General features: G+C 51.5%; 3 protein-coding genes across 8 annotated transcripts in view; 2 read left to right on the top strand and 1 right to left on the bottom strand.

The window, feature by feature from the left end:
- The window catches only part of MTSS1 (MTSS I-BAR domain containing 1), a 34,741-nt gene extending 27,277 nt beyond the window's left edge, over positions 1 to 7,464 (top strand). The window contains exons 7-11 of one of the 3 annotated variants that reach the window (XM_081816511.1): positions 241 to 360; positions 1,241 to 1,435; positions 2,692 to 2,865; positions 3,428 to 3,590; positions 4,524 to 7,464. In XM_081816511.1, the coding sequence (XP_081672637.1) occupies positions 241 to 360; positions 1,241 to 1,435; positions 2,692 to 2,865; positions 3,428 to 3,590; positions 4,524 to 5,224 (1,353 nt within the window). In that variant the 3' untranslated portion in view covers positions 5,225 to 7,464. The remainder of the gene's footprint in view (positions 1 to 240; positions 361 to 1,240; positions 1,436 to 2,691; positions 2,866 to 3,427; positions 3,591 to 4,523) is intronic. The other 2 variants (XM_081816512.1, XM_081816513.1) reach the window with 2 other exon arrangements.
- A 761-nt stretch (positions 7,465 to 8,225) lies between these two features.
- Positions 8,226 to 15,780, bottom strand: NDUFB9 (NADH:ubiquinone oxidoreductase subunit B9). 2 transcript variants are annotated; one of them, XM_081816529.1, is made up of 4 exons: positions 15,647 to 15,780; positions 12,571 to 12,763; positions 11,830 to 11,943; positions 8,226 to 8,456 (listed from the first exon to the last, which is right to left on the bottom strand). In XM_081816529.1, exons 2-4 carry the CDS (start codon positions 12,733 to 12,735, stop codon positions 8,325 to 8,327), a joined length of 411 nt encoding a protein of 136 aa, XP_081672655.1. In that variant the 5' UTR covers positions 12,736 to 12,763; positions 15,647 to 15,780; the 3' UTR covers positions 8,226 to 8,324. The 2 variants fall into 2 exon arrangements, with proteins under 2 accessions (XP_081672655.1, XP_081672654.1); XM_081816528.1 differs by lacking the exon at positions 15,647 to 15,780 and adding an exon at positions 15,337 to 15,497.
- TATDN1 (TatD DNase domain containing 1) overlaps positions 15,509 to 16,058 on the top strand; it is a 43,082-nt gene continuing 42,532 nt past the window's right edge. For 2 of the 3 annotated variants that reach the window (XR_014144380.1, XM_081816523.1), the window contains exon 1: positions 15,509 to 15,592. Coding sequence is in view for 2 of the 3 variants with exons in the window: in XM_081816523.1 (XP_081672649.1) it covers positions 15,571 to 15,592 (22 nt within the window). In the remaining variant the exon portion in view is untranslated. The remainder of the gene's footprint in view (positions 15,593 to 16,058) is intronic. The other variant, XM_081816524.1, reaches the window with a different exon arrangement.

Here is a 16,058-nt window from a genome sequence, read left to right as displayed (position 1 = left end):
CCTGGCAGATCTGGGCCTTGCCGCGTCTCCGGCTTCTTTTCGAGGGCTTGGAAGCCTGTGTGTGTGTGTGCAGTCTTGGGGGAAAAAAATAACCCTAACCCTCTGCTTCTCTCATCCTTCCCTCTTCTGTGTATATGTCTGTCTCTCTCTCTCTCTCTCTGTGCGTGCCCTCCCCCCGCCCCATCTTCTCTTTTGGTTTCCTGCTACTTCTGGTGGCTCGTGGTCCCTCCCTGCCGGCAGAACTCGTCCAGCTCGGCCTCCTCCGAAGCCTCGGAAACCTGCCAGTCCGTGAGCGAGTGCAGCTCGCCCACCTCGGTCAGCTCAGGCTCCACCATGGGCGCCTGGGCGTCCACAGAGAAGGTGACCGGCTGGGCCCCCGGCCACCGCGGCCACCCTTCTCCGCCCCCCCTCCCCGCCCGCCACTGGCCGTCACCGCCGGGACCTGAAACTTGAAATCAACCAAAGGCACACCCTGAGCAGCCACTCTTGGGGACAGAGAGAGGGACAAGGCTGAGGGCTTTTTCTTGAATGGGCGCCGGGCTCCTGAGCCATGACCTTGCCGTCGTCCTGAGGGAGAGGAAGGGATATGGGGAACTCGGAGGTGGAAGGCTCCTTCCCAGAACAATGCCGTGTGCTCATCCATCTCCCCCTTGCCGTCCCAAGCCCCCCTCCCCCACTGTGGCCCCCTTGTCGCCGTAGCCACACCGCCCGATGGGACCTCCCGCTGCATCAGAGGCTGTGTGCTTTTCTGCCTTTTAGTTTGCTGACCCCTCCTCCCTCTTCACCCCGATTTGGAATCTGCTCCTGAACAGTGTGATGATTTCGGAAACCTAGAATGAACAGATTTAGTTGACGCTTGAGAATGTTTAAATTTGCATAATGAGATGAGCAGATCACGATCACCCTGAAACTCTGCTTCGTTGGCTAAATGATCAAAAACCATTGGGAACGCCACAAGTGAAGGACACTGGTCAATTTCCACACTATTCCAGAATGTAGATAAGTTATGTCCTTGACCGAGCACTTGCCTGGTGTCCCACGGGTACTCTTTGCCCCGTGGCCCTTTCCGCCCCACGGATCATCCACGAGCAGCAGAGCCCCGCCGCTTGTTTGCCGGATAAAGGCTCCGGTCCCCTCCTCCCTTGAATGTCAATGCCATCTTGTACCTCCACACTCATCCTGTTATATTAATTTTATTTTCCTTTCTCCCCCCCCCCTTTTTTGTTTGTTTTGTTTCCAGTTGTCTAACGGGTTTTCTCACTGTAGTTTGCCAAGTGAATCCCATGTGGGGCCCGTGGGGGCAAGCCTTTCCCCTCATTGCCCGCCTGCCTCCCGCCTGCTCCCTCGGGTCACCTCTGTCCACCTTCCAGACTTCGCTCATTATCACACCATTGGGCCCGGCATGTTCCCGTCATCTCAGATCCCTAGCTGGAAGGTTTGTGTCTCTCCTCCCTCCCCTCCTCTCCTCTCCCTCCGCCCCCTCTCATGGCTGTGCTCCCCCCACTTCTGTCCCACGATCCCTCATCCTGACCCCCCTCAGCCCTCCCTTCCACACTCTGCCTTCCTCCCCACAGAACCCCTCTCCCTAAGAAAGTTCCCACCGGGAAGAACCAAAAAGCAGCAGGCAGATCTGAGGGAGAAATTTCCACGCGGAGCTGAGATGGGAGAGGCTCCCTGTCACGCACCTTCCCTCAGCCCGGGCAGACGGTGGCGCCCGACAGGGCCGTGTGCAGTTCCGCGCTGCTGGGGGCCGCTGCGGGGTGTCAGTATTACAGGGGCTGGGAGCCACTGCCCTCCCCGGCCGCGTGCCCCAGACTTGCCCCTCGAGTCCCTTACTGGGCCACGGCAACAGAACCATAATGCAAACTGGGGGTTGGCTTACCATGCTTGATCTCAAAAGTAAATGCAGACTTTATTTTTTAGTCTCATTTGTTTACTCTCAAAATGTGTTTGCCTTAATACAAAAACAAAGTTTTAAAATGAGTTCCTAGCAAGTCCAATCCTATTCTGAGAGGTGGTGTCCCTACTTTGAATAGTAGGTGACCCCAGGCTGTGGCATTTTGAGGTCTCGACTTAATCCCTCACAAGTAGTGTGGACCCCTCATGCTCCTCAAAAATCTTTCTGCTGACCCCAGAGGCCTTCCCTCCCTCTGTGAGGGCCTCAGGGGGGCACTTCCCGGGTGCCCTTTGGGGCCCAGGCCCAGTTTCCTGGAGGCGGAGGTTCAGCCTCAGCGGGAGGGGCTGACTCCCGTTAGTGCCCCCTGGTGGCCACTTGGCTCAAGTGAAGTCATTTGGGCTGGAGGAGAGGGGGTCCCTTCAGACACCCGCAGGGAGGGCCTGGTCCCCGGGGCATGTGCTGTCCACCGGCTGGGGCCTTCAGACACCTTAGACAGTTGGTCAGCTGCAGGTGGCTACTAACTAAGAGTCACTCACAGGTACCTGCCTGGTTGGTGAGGGTGTTTCATCTTTGGGCGGATAGGAGGAAAGGGGAGGTTCCCCGGGGGCCCCCGCCAAAGGATTTTCCAGTCCCTCCTTTTAGAGCCGGGTGAGGATGCAGTAGAAGGGCCTGCTGGCCTGTCCTAGCCCGAGCTTCCCCAGAGGCCGGCTGCCTTCTGTGGGCAGCTGTCCGGAGGCTTCTACAGCCTTCCAGATGGCGGAGGCCAGGCGCCTGACGGCGTGCCTTCTGCTTAGGACTGGGCCAAGCCAGGACCCTACGACCAGCCTCTGGTGAACACCCTACAGCGCCGCAAGGAGAAGCGGGAGCCAGACCCCAGTGGAGGAGGGCCCCCGGCCGCGGGTGGCGCGCCCGCAGCGGCTGACGAAGCGCAGAGACCTCGGAGCATGACCGTGTCAGCTGCCACCAGGGTGACGCGCTTTTTTTTTTTTTTAAGATTTTATTTATCTGACAGAGACACAGCGAGAGAGGGAACACAGGCAAGGGGCGTGGGAGAGGGAGAAGCAGGCTTCCCGCGGAGCAGGGAGCCCGATGCGGGGCTCGATCCCAGGACCCTGAGCTCATGACCTGAGCCGAAGGTAGATCCCTAACGACTGAGCCCCCCCAGGCGCCCCAGGGTGACGCTTTTATTCGCTACAGCTGGTTGGACCCCTCTAGCCCTGGCTGGCGGCCGTGTGCTGACCGGCACAGGGGGCCGAGTCAGCCCGGTACTGGAGGGGCTTGAGCCCCGTGCCCCCACTCCCTGTTCTGTAGTGATTAGAGGGCCCCCAGGGAAGAGCCTGGCACTGAAATCGGACTCCTGGAACTTTCTAGAGCCTGGGTAGGACCCACAGACGGGTGATGTTCACGGGAGCGGGTTAGGAGTAATACTGAGGCTCCCACTTGAAGGACGCAGAACGGCTCTGGGGACATGGGACAGGGGATTCACGGCCCTGGTGGCTTGTCTGTGTCTCTGTCGCCTCCCCGCTGCAGCCTGGCGAGGAGATGGAGGCGTGCGAGGAACTGGCGCTGGCCCTGTCGCGGGGCCTCCAGCTGGACACCCAGAGGAGCAGCCGGGACTCGCTGCAGTGCTCCAGCGGCTACAGCACCCAGACCACCACCCCGTGCTGCTCGGAGGACACCATCCCCTCCCAAGGTACGAGGCAGCCCGGGCTGGCCGGCGGCGCTTCCCGAGCAGTGCCGGCGGAGGAGAAGCGGCGGCCTCCCTCCTGGGCGGGGGCCGCGCAGCCACAGCGACTGCGCCGCGGTCTGTGGTGGTCAGGGCGCCCCGAGCCCGAAGCCCCGGGTTCGGAACCCATTCCGCCCAGTCCCCCGGGAGCCCTGCGTCCCTCAGCGCCGCGCGCGCCAGCCAGGTGGCAGCCCAGGGGCCAGAGGAGGGGTGTGGGGGGGGGGGGACCGATCCGATTGCAGCCCGTCGCTCCAAGCTCCTCAGAGTGCGTGGGCCCCCGCAGGGCCGTTTTGCTGTCCCGGGGAGCAGCGGGCGGCGCGTGGGGTCCTCCGGGGCGCGCTGCTGGCCGTCCCGCAGTGCCGCGGCGGGTGCTGCGGCGGCTCAGAAACCCGCCCTGAGCCCCACCGCCCTCGGGAGCCCGGGTGCCGAGACGAAGCGCGCACGCCTCGGGCTGCAGCCTGACCTCGCGCGTGTTTTCGGGGGCTCGGCGCCCGGGGCTCCGATCTCTCTCCTGCCTTTGCCCGACGCGTGACTCGGGGGGGCGGTGGTAGTCGGGCTGAGGCTGGATCCTCGCGTCCGCTTCGGGACCGGCGGGGGTGTGGAGTTCCTCGTCTCTTCCCGCCCGCCCCCTTATTCCTCCGGGAGACGCTGGGAGGCAGCGAGCCCGCTCTGGGCGTCCGCTGCCGTCCTGGGGCCCAGGGTTAGAGCGGGGAACCGAAGACCCCTGCGGGGACTGCTCGGACGTCGAGGGCTTCTCAGGATGGTGCAGAGATTGGGGGAGGCTGGGGATGAGGTGGCGGGTAAAGCATCCTGCCTCTTGTGCCTTTTGTTCCTCCGACACCAAAGAACCGAAAAGCAGAGCTGCTGCCGCGGAGAGTCCTAATCAAATCTTATCATCAGTTTCAGATTATGATTATTTCTCTGTAAGTGGCGACCAGGAGGCAGATCAGCAGGAGTTTGACAAATCCTCCACCATCCCGAGAAACAGCGACATCAGCCAGTCCTACCGACGGATGTTCCAGGCCAAGCGCCCAGCCTCAACGGCTGGCCTCCCCACCACCCTCGGACCGGCTATGGTCACCCCGGGGGTTGCAACCATCCGACGGACCCCTTCCACCAAGCCTTCTGTCCGCCGGGGGACCATCGGAGCCGGCCCCATCCCCATCAAGACCCCCGTGATCCCCGTCAAGACCCCAACCGTCCCAGACCTCCCCGGGGTGTTGCCCGCGCCCCCGGACGGGCCAGAGGAGAGGGGTGAGCACAGCCCCGAGTCGCCGTCTGTGGGCGAGGGCCCCCAGGGTGTCACCAGCATGCCCTCCTCCATGTGGAGCGGCCAAGCCTCCGTCAACCCTCCTCTCCCAGGCCCGAAGCCAAGTATCCCCGAGGAGCACAGACAGGCGATTCCAGAGAGCGAGGCCGAAGACCAGGAGAGGGATCCCCCAAGTGCCACTGCTTCCCCAGGCCAGATCCCGGAGAGCGACGCTGCAGAGCTGAGCCCGAGAGATACTCCGCAAGGGGAAGACATGCTGAACGCCATCCGAAGGGGCGTGAAACTGAAGAAGACCACGACCAACGACCGCTCAGCCCCTCGCTTCTCGTAGGCGCGCTAGGCTCCCAAGAAACGCTGCCAGTGGGGGAAGGAACTGTTTAATTCATAAAACCTAATTTGTCTCGATCCATTCCAATCTATAATCAGACAAAAGATTTTGTAGGCAACTCAGAATACAGCTCTTTTGAAAGTACTCGACACCTTTAGATAAGAATTAAAAGCAACATATGTAACTGACATAACTTTGATCTTTTAATTTGTAAATATTGACCGTTTTCTTTCTGCACATTCTTAGTTTCCCTTTTGATTTTTCTGAAGGTGCCAAATTCCATTTAACTTTTTTACAAGTCTTTGTAAAATTTTAAATGCATAATGGGTTGGGGGGGTGGTCGGGGCAAGGGGAAACACAAAGTAGTTAATTTCAGAAAAAAAGATAGCTCTACTTATTAGCCTTTTCTTTTCTCTCCTTTTTTTCCTGCAAGCTTTTGTAGATGCATTGTAGTAGTCTGGCTTAGAAGCAAATTCAAGTTATTTTAATGTACAAACAAAATGGATCAAGGGTTAAAATCTTCATTTACATGTAGTATGTTCTGGCTGAGAAAAGCAGGGGTAACAAATGATGAGCAATATTCGGAGTGAAGTAAATCCGGAAATGGTAGACTCTGTTGGGATTGGGGGGGGGAGGGCCGTGGGAGGGGCACACAGTCAACATAGCCGATCCTGTTAACATTTAAGAGTAGCCTCGTAGGTTGAATTTCTAGTAGCTTCATGGTAAATGCATCCGAATAAGCCATACTGGATTGCAGTGTTTGTTTCTGTAGGGTGTTTAAGGACTTCCTTTGTCCCACGATTCCTCTTGACTGCACACAGCACCCACCTCCAGTCCCGTGCATGCTGCCGCCACCGGGTAGACCCAGAGCTCCCCCCCCCCGCCCCCCTTCAGTTACTCGTCTCTCCTACCCACGTTCATTGAATCCAAATACATCCAAAAAGGGTAAGGCAGTTTTAAAAATGTGAAAACATTTAAAAATGATAGCAGGGAATTCTTAGATATAGCCAATGCCTTTTACTTAACCGTGCCCAGCAGGCTGGGCGCGTTGAAAAGCCCAAATATTTTGAACAAACTCGAGCGGATTTAACAAGGGTAACCAGCTTGGAATCTAGCAACTTGCCAATGTGTTTACCGACCTGGGGGCTTGTTTTTCTTCTCTTCTTTTAAATAAGTGGCAGTTAATTGGCATCATACCAAACATTGAAGAGCGGAGGATTTATTTATTGTCACTGGGAATCTGACCACTATACTGTCCCTTCTTTTTTTTTTTTTTTGGTATTCTAGGTAATGTTTTTTGGAATGGATTTATGTCTTTTTTAAGTGAAAGTTAAATTTGTTCTAATGCCCATTCCCTAAAGCCAACAGAGATTTGTAGATTTAAAGGGATCTTGTTTGGAGAAGACATGTTCAAAAGGACCAAGCAAGCCCCTTAGCACTCGGGTCAGTTTCTCCTGAAGAAACCGGAGCTTGGTGGGTCCCGCAGACCCTGCAGGTTTCTGTTGGCTCTAATCTTCAGTTACATAATCTTCTGCTTTAATACCTAACTGCACTGGATGTGAGAGTAACGCACCTGTATAGTCACTGTTCTAGATATTAACATTTAACACTGCTGTGATTGCTCAAGGGCATTTTATGTTATGGCTTTAAAGCAAAGGCATGATTATTAGAAACTATTTAAGCTTTTTTTCTTTGAAGAACAAGCTCCTTCTACAGAATATAAGCAACAGTAGTGCCTGTGGTTTAGCCCACCAATCTTGATGACTACAAGTAGCTGATGCATTGTGCATATGATGCTTGAGATGGTTTTTGCAAAAGCAGAAATCACTGCAAGGTAATGACAATAGATAAAAGTGGTATTTTAAACCTTGGAAATAAATGGATGTAACTGTACCTTGGTACAGCTTTTCACTTGTTTAGTTTTTAAACGCTAGTATAATCTGAATAAATTTAATATAAAATGTTGCCAAATTCAATGTAGAAAGAATGTGACGACACACCTTGGGTAGTTCTGTTTGTGTTTTTGCATATTGTAAAAGCAGGGTCACAGCTAAAAATAAAGAAATCGTTTCTAAAGGTAAATTATTGTGGTTTAGTTGCTAGTTTGTACTGAGAGTTGACCTCTCCCCGTGCAGTTTTTTGTTCTAAACTTGTATAAATAACAGTTGTGTAATGTGTCTCCCTTCTACCTTGTAACAATCGCTTCAGCCTACATTATAAATAAAGAACCACTAGAAAAAGTCCTGGATGTCAAGACTTATTAAGATTCAGTTCCAAGTCTTCATCAACTGTTAGGAGACGCACGCAGACTCCGACTGGGCTTACTTAGGAAACCAGAGAACATTACTTCTGGGATGGCCCTGGGCCCTAAGAACACTAGCAGCCTCCACTCATGAACTGTTTGAACGTAATTCTAGTGAGTTATCACCAACTGAAAGCCAGTGGGTTTGGTTGATGATGGTTTTAAAAATGGCTCTACCTTTTAAAGACACTGCTTCCAACACTTAGAGTTCTGCTGTCCCCTTACCTGGGAGCCCGCAGACCACCCAAGCTACAGTAGAGAGGCAGAGCCGGAAAACCGTCCCGGGGAAGCTTCACCCCAGCCCCCAAACCTCCGCTCCCGAGCAAAGCCCGTGAACTCCAGGCTGATTCGTTGAGTATGTGCTGCTTAGAGTTAACCTTTTAATCACACTAAAATGTCATTCCTGGCACCTTTACAAAACCAAAATGTTTTCTCAAGTCCTCAGGATTTGCATACCTTCTCTTGACTTTGTATTCATCCCAGTCACTAAGCCTTCAAATAGGGTTTGTTCAACTAAAATCCTCAAGAGTAAATCTTGTATCTGGTTCTGCTATTTTCCCTGATAACACGTGCTAGCAATAGGACTTCCTGGGGCAGAGGACACTTGGCCACACTTCCCATACTTCTCTGCGCAAGTGGAAAGAGACAACGGGGGCACACGCGCTTGGCGTCGTGCAGACCCCCAGAAGAACGCAGCAGTCGTACCGTATTGAGTTACTTTTATTAGGGCAAGTGTGTCTATGTGCTGTAAATTATTTCACTTGCAAGCGCGACTGGCTGGTGGGGTGTCTCCCTCTCCCGCTACATGGGCCGCTCCCGGGGCCTGGTCACAATGTGCCACCACAGTGGGGGCAGATCACCTTCCTTCCGGGCCGGGGGCAAAGCTTCAGTGCTGGGACCACCAACTGGGGTTTCATCCTGTAGCTGCTTAACCTGGAAAGGGGGAAGGGAGGAACCATCAGAGTCGAGCTGACTGGAAAACCTGCCGCGGTGGTTTTTATATATACCTGCATTATGTTTATACCCACAGTTTAACTCAGAGAAACAATTCTGCTTAAGGGTTTTCCCATTCTTAAAACAGCAAAGCTGAGAAATCCTCCCACCCCATCTCTTACGATGCAAAACTGACCATTACCGGTCCCATTCCCTTTGTTATGGTCCCCAACCTGTACCCCCTAAAAAATATTTTTATGTCTCAGCTACATGCCCTCCAAAAGCACCATTAGGAAACCTTAATTCATATATATTAGAGATGTTCATTTTAAAGCCTCCCCCCAATAGCAACCAGGACAAGAGATACCATGAAATCACATGTGAAAATGTGCTCTGTTCTGCCTGATCCTGCCCACCCACCCCAAGTTCAGTGATCTCCAAGACTATCACTGTCCCCATAGAAGAGGACATGTAAGGGACCCCCTCCCCAGATAATGGTTTTCTAAAGCTTCCTCCAGAAAACTCAATTCTGGATCGTGGGTGACCTGAGTCTCCAGCGTATGTGCTGTTTAATAACAGTGAGACGAACTAGGTAAAGAAGGTTTTTGTGGAGAAGAAGACGTTATCTGGCACCAACTGAAGAGCAAACCTGCTGCTCTCCATGAATAAACACACCTCCTGTTTACAAATGAGGAGACATTTCTTAGCAAGCACTGCCCTCCTTGGTCACAATGACTCTCCTTTCACTCCACCTTGGCCAACAACTTCTGCAGTCAACATCCTGGACCTTATCACCAGAACCCATATAACTTTCAAATTACATATAACTTAAAAGAACATATAAGTCATGAATCAGGGGCGCCTGGGTGGCTCTGTCGGTGAACTGTCTGACTCTTGGTTTTGGCCCAGGTCACGATCTCAGGGTCCTGGGATCAAGCCCCACATTGGGCTCTGCCCTGAGCAGGGAGTCCGCTCAAGGATTCTCTCCCTCTGCCCCGCCCCCCAGCTCGAGTGCGTGCTCTCTAAATCTTAAAAGACAATCGTGGATCAAATATCCCACTAACCACAGAAGCCCTCTCCAGCTCATGTGCTTAAATGTCCCCTTGAGGGCGCCTGGGTGGCTCAGTTGGTTAAGCGACTGCCTTCGGCTCAGGTCATGATCCTGGAGTCCTGGGATGGAGTCCCGCATCGGGCTCCCTGCTCGGCAGGGAGTCTGCTTCTCCCTCTGGCCCTCCCCCCTCTCATGTGCTCTCTCTCTCTCAAATAAATAAATAAAATCTTTAAAAAAAAAAAAAATGTCCCCTTGAGAATGCTTTTTGAAACGCAGAAATTGCCAGTTCACAGATCCTCTGACCCAATTTGTCCTTCTCTGCATCAGCCTCCTGACTCCGTGCCTGCTTTAGCCGCTTCCATCTCATCATGGCAATCACTCCCTTTTGAGTAACCTCTAGTCTCTCGACACTCTCCGCTGGACACACCACACCATCCACCTTCCAGCCTGCACCCAGACAGCTGGTGTTGCTAGAAAGAAAAAAATGCTGCAACAAACCAACGTCACAACACATTAATTAGTCCCAACTTCAAATGGGCCTTCACCACTACCTGGCAATCCTATTATTATTCCCAGCGATCTCATCCTCTGCCGTGACTCCCACATCTTCTCCACATTCTCCAAAACAGGCTGCGCCCACTTCATGCCTTTTTCCTCTTTGCTAAAACAGAGAAGCTGTCACATAGAACTCTCATTTTCCCATCGTCAAAACTTCTAGCCCGGATGTATGTACGTGCACCGTCTGTACAGTTCTAGTGGAGGAAGAACCCGTTCTCCTTTCAGAGGCCCTCACACATGCTTGGGATCCCGTCGCTCTTCTCCAAAGCTTTCCCCGTTGACCTCTTCCACCTTGCTTCAACATTGTCCATTTCTCCCTCGCCCCGAACCTTCTCTCAGCACACATGCATCATTTCTTATCTTAAAAAGAAAATAATGCCTTGGCCTCCAGTTACTGTTCCAGCGAAACTTCTCAAGAACTCCTCCCCGCCCCCCCCCCACTGTCTTCTCTCTACCTTCTGCTCACTCTTACTGGTGTGATTAAACCCTCCAGAAAAGGCTCTCCAAGGTCACGAATGCCCTTCCTATAGCCACAGTCCATGGACATTATTTCCGGCCCTCACTCTATTCCACCTTTTAGCAACTTTCAGCAAAAATGACCAACCCTGACTGGCTGTTCCTGAAACACTTTCTCTTGGCTTGGACTCGCTGTCACCCCTCTCCCCTTGCTGGGTGCTTTGCTGCCTCCTTTCCTCACCTCCACAAGTGGGAGCGCCTGTGACTTTTCTGCTCTTTCCTCTCTCATAAGGATCTCCTTCATTTCCGCGGCTTTTAAAACAATGGATAACTCACAAATTTGTTTCGAGCTCAAATCTCTCCTTTGAGTTCCAGGTTCCTACAACCAAAGTCGCCTATTGACATCTCACTTGGTGTCTCACAGCATTCTCAAATTTAACAAATTTAAAACCAAACACTTACTTGTCCCCCTGACACCTGTTTTTTCTTTCTTTTTTTTATTTATTTGAGAGAGAGAGAGAGGGAGAGAGGGAACATGCAGGGGCAGGGGCAGAGAGGCAGACTCCCCACTGAGTGTGAAGCTGGACATGGGGCTCTATCTCACAACCCTGAGATCACGACCTGAGCAGAAATCGCGAGTCAGATGTTTAACCGACTGGTGCCCGTTTTTTCCTCTTCTTCATCTCAATAAACCATCACCAGACTCCAGGTGTTAACATGGATCTCATTCTCGATTGCTCCCTGTCCCTCATGCATCCCCCACATCCAGTCAGCCTTCATATCCCGCCAAATGATACCCTGAATCGATTTCTTTCCCTATTCACTGCATCCCCCCTACCCCCATGCTGGTTGCCATAATCTTCTGACCAAACTGCAACAACCCCAAATTGGTCTCTCCACTTCTCCTCCTGCCCTCTCCAATATACTCTTCACATTAAAGTTGAGCTTTTAAAAATGTAAATCAGACACCACGAATGAAAAATGTCCAAGATGCTGGTGGAGAGGAAAGTTCAGGGACAGGAGGGTACAGGAAGATGGTCAGGCAGAGGACTGAGGAGAAGGAGGGGAGAAGCAAAATCAAAGAGCAGAAAACCCAGAGACCAGCGACACCCTGTCACCTGTTTGCAAGAAGGCTGTAAAGGTTACGTTTACCACATTTAGAAACGCAAGTATATCTGAGAGGCAAGGGGCCGCAGTAACTGTCATAACTGGATTCTGGACTTCTGCACCTGGGGAACAGAACCTGAGCCCCTTCCAGGCGCGGACCATGTGGGCCAAACCGTGAGGCGAAAGGCAGGGAAGACTCACCTCCCGCTCCCAGCTTTCCATCCGCAGCTTCTTCCACTGCTCTCTCTTGGCAAAGTAATCAGGATACATCGCCTTCTCAGAGGGATGCCAGTCATCTAAGCACCACTCGGGCACCTGTCAGGAGGGGAAATCACCGCGTCAGCCCATAGGAGGTGTGGGCATGCCACCTGCAGGGCCTGCTCAGGAGGCAGAAGGCAAAAATGACGGTGTATTTTTATAACCACTGCAAGCATCAGACGTCTCAGGTGCTGCACAACGACCAACGGAAGATGAGCTGACCCCGACACAAAGAACATCTCAAAGAGCCAAGGGCTGAGAAACCTCAAGGTCAGTTCAAAGACAGCTGGCACCAATCCTCTCTGATCTGCATTCTCTAATTACGCAGAGCAGCTTGACGTGGTGCGGGACTGTTACCTGTAATTGCTCCAAAATACCAAGCACCAATCCGAATTGGTTAACTTTAAGATCCCAAAATGAGTTATATACCAAGTAATTTAGCGCATTGCTTTGCCAAAAAGATACTGCAAGACCTTGGAGCTGAATTCAGAAAGACAAGGCGACAAGAATGTCACCTGGGACAGAGAAAATGGACACCTGCAAATAGAAAAGTATTTACCACTGGCAGGAAAGAAATTTGCCTAGCTGCCCCTAACGGGGCAAGCGGATTTGGGGCTGAGGTTTGGGACGGGAGAAAAAAGGTCTGCCTCTCCGAAGGCAGTCACCACTGCAGTGCTCGCCTACCTTGTAACACTCATATCTCTCATAGGAGGTCCCTCCTGGAGACTCAGGGAAGATGTATGGCTGAGGATGCTGATTGTGCCAGAATTCTTCCTCCGCCGCCCTCAGCAGTTGGGTGGCCTTCACCATGTCCTTCTCATTCTTATGTTCTTCAAACCGGGCTCTCATCAAACAAGCGAAGTACCGGTATTTGTCCCTTTAACCAAAATGGTTTTGGAGATTAGAAAGGTTATCTACTCAGCTGAGCAGGATTACTGTCTGACAAGAGGCTGCACTTCTACTAACGTCTTCTGAATGTGTAGCGTAACTACCTGGAGGCACCCCAGACCCTGCCAATGAAGCAGCCACATCATTATGACTGCCTCCGCGGCAGCTCCCCACACGGCGGCAGCAGCAAAAAAAAAAATACTGTATTAAACACAACCTAACCACTTTCCCCCTTTTTTCCTCCAAAAAAGGAATGCTGATTCAAACACACACAAAAAAAGATAATTTGCAAGAGAGAAAAACTACAGCCTCTGTCGGATCATTCAACACTCATTGAATGACAACTTACTGAGATTCCTCCTACCTTGTGCTAGGCACTGTGCTAAATTCTGGAGATACAAAGGTGAGTAGGAAGGGAGGTGTTACACAGTGGAAACAGTATTGCTTGAATCAATCACAGATCTGGGTTTGAATCCTAATTCTGACACTAACTGCACGATTGTAGGCAAGTTAAGGTCAGGTTCTAGAAGAAACGGAAGGCAGAGATCATTTGGCTTCGACAATAATCCAAGCCACAGATGAGAAGGGCCTGAAGCAGGCACCTGTGATGGTAGGAGACAGGAGAGAAACATTTACATTACAGAATTATGAGAGTGTCTGCTAAAATCAGATCGTTTCAGACTAAATCTTAGTTTACTAGCTGTGTAATCTGGGTAAATTAATGTCTTTAGGCCATGGGTTCCTCCTCTACAAAAGTGTTAGTAACAGTATCTAGATCTTAAAAGTATCCTAAAGATTTGAGGAGTTAAAACATATCAACAACACACTTCAGACAGATGCCTCCTACCTCCTCTGCTCAATGTCAGTTACAATATTATTACACTGTGGAGAGAATTTACAAAAATCAGTGTCCAAATATACACTGCATACAAGCACGTGTGTCACTGGCCTCAGAATAAGTAGGGAGTACGTAAGAACGATTCTAAGACTTAAAGCTGAGTGACTGTATTACTAATCAATGCTATTAGCTGAGACAGGGAATTTAGGAAGAAAATCAAAATGAGGTAGAGTTTGGTTTTAAGGCATTAAGACAAGTTGAGTTTCAGAGAACTGTAGGTTATCTAACAAATACATGGAAAACAGCTCTAGAGACAAGTGAGCCTAGGTGGTAACTCAAGTCCCAGCATTAGATGAGGCTGCCCAAAGCATATACACCACCACCAAGGACCTGGGATGGAACCATGGAGAACAAATAGCATGGAGGACAAATGGATGAAGAAAAGTCCTGGGAGAGGACGTCAGTGAGACTTAAAAACCACTGAGTCAGTGTTATCATAGGAGATGCTTTCATCTTCTCCTCCAGGACTATGGATTTTAATATTCCCAGATGCAGTTCAGTGTTATCTGAATTCTTGACAGCTCAACTTCCTTCATATTTATAAGAGTGATAATTCTCTTGTTTACATGTCCATCTTCCCCATTCATCCGTGAGCTGCTACAGCTGAGAAAGAGGACTTACTAGTTTTTGTTTATTCAGTAGCCAGCATAGAACCTGAGTTGCAAATTATGTCAGATGAATGAATAAGGAAAAATCAGGGAAGAAACTAACAATGTTACAATGAACCTGGCCATCTTTCTGTCTAGCAAAGTAGGTCAATGACTTTCCAATAATCACAAATATGCAATGTGGGCTTTACGGATACCCTCCACAACTTTTCCAGACCTACTTAGTTTTCCATCGTTTAGAGGTTTCTCCCAGAAGCCCTTCTCCTGGGACTAGGCTTTAGGATTCCTATGAGGCAGTGGAGGCCCAGCATCCACACACATGCACTGCCTCCAGGTAACGAAAATCCATGTTTTAAGACTCTGTCCTAAGACTACTCTCAGATGGAGAGAAGAAAGAGAACGACGTGGCTGGTAAAGAATTATGTGGACGTGAAAATAGTGGAAAGGGCTGAAGCTAAAAAGAGGAAAGTTGATTGGAGAAGTGGGAGACTGGTGATGCTTTGAGGTTAGCACCTGAGTTTTAATCCTGGCCCGGCCACTCACCAGCTGTAGGGCCTTGGCAAGTTACTTTCCACGCCTACTTTCTTACTTGTAAATTAAGGTTAAATAATCCCTAACTGGGGCGCCTGGGTGGCTCAGTCGTTAAATAATCCCTAACTCCTGAAGTTGTTATGAGGACTACAGAAAACAATGCACATATTCCTGCTGCTAATATTAGCAACAAGAAGGTCAAGAAGAAAGCTCTTATACAGTGAGCGCTGGACGCACAATAACTAGAGTTTTAGGAACTTTCCTTTATTTCATTTAATCGTCAGGCAACCCTCTGCGCTGGTCCTGCGTCGCTCTTCCTGAACAGAAAACTGAGGCCTGGGCCAGATAAACAACTCTTCAAGGTCTCGCAGCTAGAAGCGACGAAGCGTGGATTTGAACCCGGGTCTATGGCCGCCTTCCCACTTCGTCCCCCATGTCCTTGAGTCGCTCGGTCCCCCAAGGCCTCTCAGCCTCTGTGAGGATCCCCGGGGTCACCTCCCCGCGCCCCGGCTCTCCCTCTCCCACCTGTGGACGCAATACGACTCCAGGTGGCGCAGCGCCCGCTTATAAAGCCGCAACACCTTCTGCTGGTGGGTCAGGTAGGGACCCGGCCCGCAGAACGCCATGACGACCCGTTTCCTCCAGCGGCCGCGGGGGCTGCCGGGAAGCCGGAGACCGGGCCTAGGGGCGGGGCAGCCGGAAGGGCGGGGCGACGGCGACTACTTCCGCTTCCGCCGGGGAGGAGCCGGCGCTGTTAACATGAGTCGCTTCAAGTTTGTGGGTAAGCGTCTTCTCGGTTTTTGGGCTTTTCAGACCACCCACGGGCGTCGCTTACCGCGGCCAGGGGCCCAGGACTTGAGCTCTCCGGCTTTCTGAAGGTCGAGAGGACACTCAGTGGAAGAGGGCGCGGGGAGGCTTCTGGGTGTTGTTAATATTCTGCTTCTCGGCCTGGGTGCTGGTATCACACATCTGTGAAAATTAACGAGCTGTACGATGATGTATGCTCTTTTCAACATATGTGTTGTATTCAGTAAAAAGAAAAAAAGGAAGCAAAAGTAGGCCAAAAAAAGAGGCCACTCACTGTATTCCCCTCCATCCCATGTGCACCTCCCGCCCCTTCCCCTTTCGGTGTCGGACCCGTTCACTCACTAATTCGTGCGTTCATAGCACAGTTACTGAGCGCTCTTGAGGGGCCAGGCACCGGCTAGGGAACACAGGGCGCAGAGACCCGGTCCCTGATCTGCTGG

The sequence above is a fragment of the Leptonychotes weddellii genome, chromosome 4, assembly GCF_054177405.1.
Source record: "Leptonychotes weddellii isolate Sample4059 chromosome 4, ASM5417740v2, whole genome shotgun sequence".
NCBI lineage: Eukaryota > Metazoa > Chordata > Mammalia > Carnivora > Phocidae > Leptonychotes > Leptonychotes weddellii.
The sequence above is the reverse complement of the archived record's forward strand: the minus strand, read 5'-3'. Positions and strand labels throughout refer to the sequence as shown.